We start from the raw sequence: 9,213 nt of genomic DNA, 5'->3' as shown, positions 1-9,213 counted from the left end.
AGTCTTGTAAAAAGTTAAAATTCTTTCAAGTAAGAAAAATAGGGGCAGGGCTTCCTCAGTAACTATTTTGAAAAAAAGAATGACTAGATAAAAACATACCCATCCTAACCCAAGAAGTTCTGATTCTCATTCTTTCTTTCCCCTAGGAAATCCCTTTGGAGATTAGCATCTCTGTTGTGGGGGTTCTTTAATGCTCTCCACCTAGCATTTTTGAAAAGATCAGATGAAGTAATGTATGGTGTAGCATTGTGCAGCTGATAGACCATGATCCCAAGTGTGAGGGGAGGCAAGTGCCTCAGTTAAACAAATAGCCCAAAGTCACACGCCGTTATATCCTAGAGATAAGATTCAGGCATTTCTAGTTACTTATAGGCTCTAGGATTCAAGAACCCAGTAATTTCGCCTTCAACGCACTATCATCAGCGGTGACCACTCCATGATCAGTAGTACCCAGCATGCCGCGAGGACGCACTTGAGGCAGCCTACTAGACCAAGGGGCCTTGAAGGGAACTTGAGGATCCGCAAACAACCCACCCCAGCCTTAGGTGTCGCCATTTATCCTGCAGACTCACACCCCCAGCACTGCAGACATGAGCCTGGCTATACCTCTGCTAGCGTGCAGAGAACGGGAGGGGCTGCTGAACTGCGAACCGGGAGAAGCGCTGGTCCCAGGAGAGCAAGGCCAGAGGGGTCCCCAGGACGGAGCTCGCCAGCTTGAAACAAGATCTCTGGTCTCCTAGTGAACACCCAGAGATCAAAGCCAGCCCTGGACTGACTGACTCTGAGGCTGCCCTGAGTGAGCTCTGCGACTTCCTGGCAGGCTGGGTATAGCTTGGTCGCCTTGACCACCAGAGGGAGAAACCTTGGGAACATTTGCTCAGGACGCTGTGCCCTGAAACAACAAACCACCAGCCAGGCCTTGCTCTCCTGCAGTCACTCTCTTTGACCTGGGGGTTCCAGGAGCATGCTTGCCCAGAGCCCTAGAGGTACACCCCCGCCAACACCACACCTTACTATTCTAAATACATATCTCAAGCCAAAGTTGCTAACGAGATTGGAGAAACGGGTAAAAAGGAAGACAGTGGTGGCGATGAAGGAGCTGAGCCAGCAAATCCAAGAAAATAAGTGCCGGCGGGACAGGCTGCTGAAGGACAGCAGGCAGCTACTAGAGGAAAAATACCGCGTGCAGGCTGAAAACCAGCTTTTCATGGAATACCTGCGGAAAAATAAGGAACAGTGGGAAAAGAAACAGGAGGCGGCGTGGAAGCAGTACGTCCAAGAATGTGGCGAGATAGAACGAAGGAGACAAGAATTGGCATCCAGATACAACCGGAGAAATGCAGCTCTTCAAGACCAGCTCCTACAGGGCAGAAAGACCCAGAAGGATTTGAAGCAGCAGCTGCAGGCACTGGAGCCAGTTTACAAGATAAAGGAGAGGCAGGACACGAAAATACAGGCCTTAAAGAAGGACCAAGAGAAAGTCCGAGATGAGACTGCGGCCAAGGATCAGGAGGCACACTTCCGGTTCCTGCGGGAAAAGGCACTGATGGAGAAGGAGCTGGAAGAATGGCACCTGATGGAGCTGGGGCAGGTCAACACCACAGGGCTTATGAGGAAGTACAAGGCCTTGGCGCTAGCAGCCAAGCAGGCCCATTCTGAGTTCTGTGGCAGCCTCCACAAGGAGAACCAACAGCTACGCAGGGAGTTTCAGCAACTGAGCCAGGAGTACACCAGATTGGATGTTGTGAGGAGCCAGCTGGAAAAGCGTCGGCAGCTGGTGAAGGAGCAGCAGTGGTACCTAGAAGCCTTGACCAGAGGGCGGCAGCGGCTGCAGGCAGAACGCGAGCGCCATCATCGTGGTCATAATCCATGCCTCAAGGAACAGAGAGCTTCAAAGACCATGCCGAGCACCAAATCAAGAACAAGTTCAAAGTAACGGCTACTACAACTGAATTGGAGCCCAGGGAATAATCTACAATCCGAAAAGTATCCTTTGTGAAGAATAGAAACATACTTTCAGGAAGGGCAGTTGCTTGCAGCATGGGTTGTGCTCCTAGCCTGGGACCCACATCTTGGCTGTCTGCATCCCTGGGGCTGTTGTAGATTCCAGAGATTTAGAACACTTGGAAAACTTTTTAATAGGTTATACCACTCATTTTTATAGTAGCATTTGAAATTCTCAGAGTACCTAGTTAGGACATGTATTTTACCACACTTGCTTTTTTCTTAGTGTGTACTCTGCAGTCCACAAAGTACACTGCATAACTTGTATGTTCTATGTATTTTGGGCCATTTGAAGCAAATAGGAATCTTATTTTAAATTGTAGGGGTTTGTTTGTTTAGAGGGGTTGCATGTTTGCATTTGTGATGAACTGTTTTGTTGAACTATGGGTTCTGGTCTGGAAGAGTAGTCTTATATTTTGGTGATGCCCCTGCATGGGAAAAAAACATAGCCAGCTTCATGTTAATCAGAAATTATTGGCAATGAAAATTTCGAGGTAACTGATCAGAATTTTCAGCTTTATTTATATGTAAAATAGGTTCTTTTAAAATAGAATTAAAAGGTGAATTAGCTTTCCAATGTGCCTTATCATCTACTTTTAACATTGCCGGTGAAAAACAAATATATATATATATATATATATATATATATATATATATATATCCATTAAACAGTGTTGTTAAAAACAAAATTTACCTGTAATTACTTCTTAATACCCTCAGATTTATAAATGTAATAAAAATACTATATCTCTCAATATTTTATTATACTATTGCCACCCTTTTGAAGTGACAGAACACGAATGTGATGAGGTGCAACAGGCAGATAATGCAAGCATCATGACTTGGGGTCAGGCCATTTCGTCACTGACTAACAGGTGGTAGTGTATAAAGCATGGATGTACAGGGCAAGGATGCTTTGTGACCCTTATGTGATGCCAGCATTGTACAATTGCCACACTACTCAGACACACGAAGTTTATGAATTGCTTCTTTCCAGAATTTTTCACTTGATTTTGGACTGAAATTGAACACAGATAACTGGAAGGTAAAGGGAGCCATGGGTAAGGGGAGTTGTTACAGTGTCAATCCAGGCTCACCACTCTGCCTACTGTTGTAGAAGTCCACAGACCGAAGGCTGCGTTTAAAGCATTCCTACACTCCATGTCTTATCTTGTGGAATAAGTATTATAAACTCACCTTGGGCTTCAAGGCTAACTATGGATCTTTCCCCTTTGTGTCTGAAGCCATTTTTATTTTGTCTAACCAATGGGCAGACTTGATGGACTGCTATAGGTTGCTTCTTGCCTCTAGAGCTAAGAGAGGCAGTCTATTCCCTATCGGCCTGGAGAACACACATATACGGTCTTCTGCTTCCTGTGGATCCCATGGGTTGTCAGTCCAGCCCCACAGGGTAAAGCAGCCACAAGAAACATAAAGGACAGGTCAATCCTATTTACAGGAACAGTGGCAATTTGCCAATCCTTGCCTTCCTGCACCATCAAAATGTATCCATGTTGACTGTGAATATATAATCATGCAATTTAGCAAAGGTATTGGGGCTAAAGTGAAGCCACGCCTCCAGGCAAGCCTCTTGGGAAGTGAAGGTGCCCCCTCTATTCCAGTTGGCTAGTTAAGGAGCCTGCCGCTCTGCTTTTCCCCACATGCGCTCTACAGTGACCAGACAGATCCTAACGCCCATTCCCTAATGGTGAGCACTCACACACGTGTAGACACACACACACACACACACACACACACACACACACATCCAATCATACAAGAAACATGTGAGGAAGATACCTTTCAAGAAAAATAAATTCTGGGCTTACACTGAAATAACCCAAGCTACTTTATATTAAACACATGCTCTCCATTCTCAGAATTCCTTTGGCTTCTTTAAGTTCTACTCTCCCACCATACTGCTTGGCTTCCTGTCATCTCTTAATTTTTATCACCTTGTTAGGCAGAACCATCATCTGAAAGCATTCCTGTGCTTCTCTTTGCACGGTTGCTGGGAGATGCACTGCCTTCTCCTCATCCCACCCCAAGCCCCAAGCTGCTAGAGGAGAAAAGGTTATCATGTCTCCATATGTCTCCACTCTCTTATCAACTCAAAAACAAATCTTTGGGTTTACTTTTAAGTAATATTTTTTTCCTCCATGATTTAATTGAAAATCTATTAAGATTTTTTGTTTTGTTTTACAAGCTCTAGTGTCAATAAAAATAGAGAACTCTAAGAGGGAGGAAACACTGGAGCAATCATCCTGGCAGAGCTGAGACATATTTGGGCCCTGCCCAGTACCCTATCCCCCTCTACACACATCCAGTTAATGTTACTGCTTCAGTTTCCCCAGGGAAGCTCCTTCACCCTCTGTGCAGTGAGCTAGCTTGTATATGTATTGGTACAATTTCACATATTAGCAACTGTTTGATGCAAGCCTTTTAAATACTGCTATGGAAGGGTGTCTATACTTAATAAGAATCTTAAGTGAAATTATTTTGTTACAAAGAACTTTTGTTTTAAATGGAAAGCATAGAAGCCATAAAGCTATCAAAAGAGATTTTATTATGGCTAAGCAACTGATAGTATTTAATTTCTGGGCTTACAGAGATGGAAGTAAACTGGTTTTTGTAAGGCCCCGTGCCTGCCTTCTTCCCTGAAGAACTGCTATTAGGTTAAGTGTTTTATGTTCAATTTTTACCATGCTCAGTACAAATGCCATTTTGCTGACGCGGGAATAAGAGGCTAAAGGAGATTAATAGATAGCATCCCATAGTAGAAGTCCGCCAAACATGAAACGCACACTCAAACTACATTCACAACTTCTCTTGTTTGTCTGGGTTGTAAATGTTATGCAAGAACAAAATGGGCGTGGCAAAGCGTAACTGGCCGCCAAGGAGAAGCAGTAGCAACCGTCGGGTTGCCTGTCCCCATTTCCTGGACCTTAGCAGTAAGGACACACGAGTCCCGTGTATTTAGAGGCTGTTACAGTATAACAGTGAGTGTAAAGTTCGTTTGGCAACTGATCCTCTTGTCCTCTAAGACCCGTGGTGGGGGAGAGGAAACGGAGGTGAACACCACGTTGGTGGGCGGAGCACCTCTGAAACCACACAGATGGGCGGAGCACCTCTGCCGAGCACTGTGCTTCAGTAACCCCATGCTTGTTCTCAGGCACCACTGGGAACTTTCCATCCTCCCTTCAAGAAGACACAGATCCTTACTCTGAAAGGTAAAGACGTCTTCCTAAGCAGGGGGAGGGGTGTCTTTCCTGTTCTGACTCTTGGAGTGTAAATGAATTTAAGTAGACTTGGTATTATATGTGAATAAACGAGAGACTCAGGACTGTCCCAAGCCACAATGAGAAGGTAATACGCCACCTTGTTTGTCTTCTCTGCCATCACTAAACATGTATCTCCTCATTTATCCGCTCATTTGAAATTAATTCACTGGCTGAAAAGAAATCATCAGAGGCTTTGGTCCCCACCAGAGGAGTCTTTCAAGTGCATAGATGCTGCTCTGTGGAAGGATGTGAGAGCCTGAAGATTTCTCCTTAGAAAATGGATGACCTTGGGCACATTCCCATGACAATTAGCAAGTGTGTTTCTTTACTAAACAATGTCAAATGTTTTGCTGTTTATTAAATGATATGTTTCACTGTGAAACTCTTTGAACTCGTGTAAATGTTTTTAAAGGAGTTAATTACTGCTATAGTTTGGGTGACCTGCCTTCAAAGGCCCATTTTGTCACCACCAAAGCACCATTGGGAGGTAGTGGGGCCTTTAAGAAGTGGAACCTGGTAGCCAGGTAAGGTGACACATGCCTGTCATTTCAGAAATCAGAGACAAATTATATATATATATATATATATATATATATATATGCCACTTACCTTTATAGTAGTTTGAATCAGATGTCGCCTACATTTTTTGGATATTTGAATACTTGATCCCCAATAGGTGCAACTGTTTGGGTAGGTTTAGAAGGTATGGCCTTGCTGGAAGAAGTGCATTCCAGGGCATCCCTGGGGGTGAGTTTTGAGCCTTCAAAAGCCACGCACCATTCTGAGTTCTATCTCTCCTACTTCCTGCTTGTGGTTTTAAAATATGAGCTCTCCACCTGCTGCTCCTGCACCAGTGATAGAGATCCCAGCATCTCATCATGATGTTGGTCAATTGAACAGTAAGCCCAAATAAACCCTTCCTTCTATAGGTTACCTTGGTCACTGTTTTACCCCAGCAACAGAAAATTAACAAACACAGATCTACCAGAAAGCCTTTGGGTCATTGGCAAGTGTGTCTTTCAAAGGAGATTGAAGGTTCACATTCTCTATTTTCTACATCCTGGTGTGATGTGAGCAGTTTGGCCGATCATGTTCTCTTGCCATGCTATGCCCTTGCAATGGGCCCCAAAGCAAGGAGACCAATTGCTTGTGTCCTGGAATCTCCCACACTGTGACCAAACACTTCTTTCTTTTTAAAGGCTGATCAAATCACGTATGCATCTTGGTAATGCCAAGCAGACCAACACTATCACAAACCATCATTGTATGGCCCCAACTAAAACTGCTTCCTGCAGGTTTCTTCTTTGTGAAGTAATAGTTATGACACATCTGTGGGAATTTTGTGCAGCTTTCTTTTACTTAACCGCAGTCCTGGTGTGGATGGAATGTGATTTGCTGAACTTTTGCCACTGAACATTTATAATAATACAAAAACAATTTTTTAAAGATTTATTTATTTACTTTATGGATATGAGCATGCTGTCCCTGACACACCAGAAGAGGGCATCGGATCCAGTTACAGATGGTTGTGAGCCACCATGTGGTTGCTGAGAATTGAACTCATGACCTCTGGAAGAGCAGCCAGTGAGTGCTCTTAGACACTGAGCCATCTCTCCAGCCCACAAAACAATTTTAATGGCTACACACTGGTTTATTAAATGAATACATATATGTACATATATATTACATACATACATACACACATACATACATACATACATACATACATACATACTAATTTACTTGGCCAGCTCTTCTTATCCTGCAGTTTTAATTTCATTATAAGTAGCTTTGTGATCAACACATGTTTCACACTTCTTTCCTCACATGTCTCTTTCATTTCATTATGATTGATTGATAACTGCAAGGTTATTAAATTAGAGGATATAAATATATTGCTGAGCTGCCCTCTGAAAGCGCTGTGCTATTTTACAATCTGCACCAGACTGTGGAGAGGCAGATGGTAAGAGAGAGAAGGTAGAATGCAGAGGTTGGGAGGAATGGACAGGGGTAGGGACACAGTATAGACAGCACACGGCTGAATCACTCAGTGTAGGGACACAGTATAGACGGCACACGGCTGAATCACTCAGTGTAGGGACACAGTATAGACAGCACACGGCTGAATCACTCAGTACAACCCCTGAACCTTGTTTCTCTTCCAGCACTGTCGTTGAAGGTGCTGGCCAGCTTTATACATTTGGTTTATACGGGTCCCCACTAACCAGTGCTTCCAGGCTGTCCACTATGGCTGCCTGGACTTGAATAAGTGTACCCCAAAGGCCTGTGTGCCAAAGTCTTGGTGCCCAACAGGATGGTGCTACTGAGAGGAGGCTGCAATTTTAAGTGGAGGAGGGGCTTAAAAGGAGGTTCATAGGTCAGTGTGGACCTATCCTCAAAGGGGATTGTGGGACACTCTCTTCCTCTTTTTCTCTTTACTTCCTAGTTGACAGAAGCAGTTCTGTTTCAGTGTGCTTCTCCAGAGAGCTAATGCTTCACTGCCGCTCCATCATGAACCTTTAGAACTCTGAGCCAAATCAACTGTTGTGTTTAATTATCGCAGCAAACTCAGCAGTGATGGAAAGCAGACTGTTCCCCCTCAGGGTTCCCATCTGAGTTCTCAGAGAGCCTAACAATATGGGAAGTCACAAGAGAAGCCTTCAGTTCAAGAACCTAAAAGGGTTTTATTTTCTTCTTTTGAAAAGGTGAGACATCATAACGTCTGTCATATTGCCTAAAATCAGTCATTAGATAATTTTCAAATTATGAACGTCACAGGTTTTCCTTATTTTTTTCTTCCCTAAATTTATATCATTTTATTTTAAAATTTCCCATACTGTATATCCAAACATTGGAGGTAGGTTAAAATAATGGTAGCAATAAGCCAGACAGAGTCTTCACAGAAACATCCATTAGTGGTGTTCTTTCCCTTCCAGGCTTTTCTTTACATATGTAGTGTTACAAGTAGCTTTTGCTACCCACCTTTGCTCTGGGAAAGGGCCGTGCTACCAGCCCCTTCTCAGCTTTCCTTTAATTCACGGATAGGAGACACACATATAGTAGTTTGTTTTCAACTTGCCTTCTTGGCACAATTGTTGGGCACTACCATGTCCTGCCTGGGAAACATGCCCTTATCATCCTCTTAGCTCTGCTCCTACCACCTGTCCTAACTTTGTTCTGTCAGTTGAATCTAGTCTCTGCTAAATATCTCCAACCACCCGCCTATAGGAGCTGCCACAGCCTACAGCTCCTCCTGAAACCTCACAAAGTTGCCTGGTTCGCCTCTCTCCACAGCATGGTGAACTCTCTTCTCTTTCCTTGTGTCTCCCTTTTCCTCCTGGGACCTGGAAGTCCTGCCTGTACCTTCCACCCAGCAATTATCCCATGTCTTTCTTTACTGACAGGTCAAGAACCGATTGGGGAACAGGACCTCAGCATCAGGACCTCACATCACCTTACAATGTGGCTTTTCCCCCTTCTACATGGCTGTAGACATACTTTCAGACTAGCCAAACTCTACTTCGAATGCTAATCCGAATCTCTGTAGCCTTCCTCTTAAGGCCACTGGAAACGTTCCCCTCTATAAACAAACTATGCCGACACCTTTATGAAAAAAGCTAATTTCATAGGTGCCTCTGAGCTCACCAGGTTTTTAGATATAAAACAGTGATAGCTAGCTAATTACAACCGACTGCTTACTTTCCTCAATACCTTTGCATGTATTACCCAACAATTCATAATTCTTCAAGGCAAATAGTATTCCCATCTATTAGATGAGAGAACTGAGAGCCATAGAGATTCATTTTCTTTAAGATGCAAAATAAACCCAAGGATTTGACCTAAAATCCCACTGTTCAAAGAACTCCCTACATTTTCTTCAAACGGTAAGAGTATCACATTGCATCAAGGAGAACAAATACTTGAGTGT

At 43.7% G+C, this 9,213-nt stretch overlaps 1 protein-coding gene across 1 annotated transcript; it reads left to right on the top strand.

Annotated features, from left to right (window-relative positions):
• Nucleotides 1–878: 878 nt before the first annotated feature.
• Nucleotides 879–2,609, top strand: LOC117721389 (coiled-coil domain-containing protein 121-like). The gene has a single exon (XM_034519952.2). The coding sequence runs from the start codon at nt 965–967 to the stop codon at nt 1,934–1,936; it is 972 nt and encodes a 323-aa protein (XP_034375843.1). The 5' UTR covers nt 879–964; the 3' UTR covers nt 1,937–2,609.
• The last annotated feature ends 6,604 nt before the right edge of the window (nt 2,610–9,213 follow it).

This window comes from Arvicanthis niloticus, chromosome 16, assembly GCF_011762505.2.
Source record: "Arvicanthis niloticus isolate mArvNil1 chromosome 16, mArvNil1.pat.X, whole genome shotgun sequence".
In the NCBI taxonomy this organism is placed as follows: domain Eukaryota; kingdom Metazoa; phylum Chordata; class Mammalia; order Rodentia; family Muridae; genus Arvicanthis; species Arvicanthis niloticus.
This window is presented reverse-complemented; position numbering and strand designations above follow the sequence as displayed.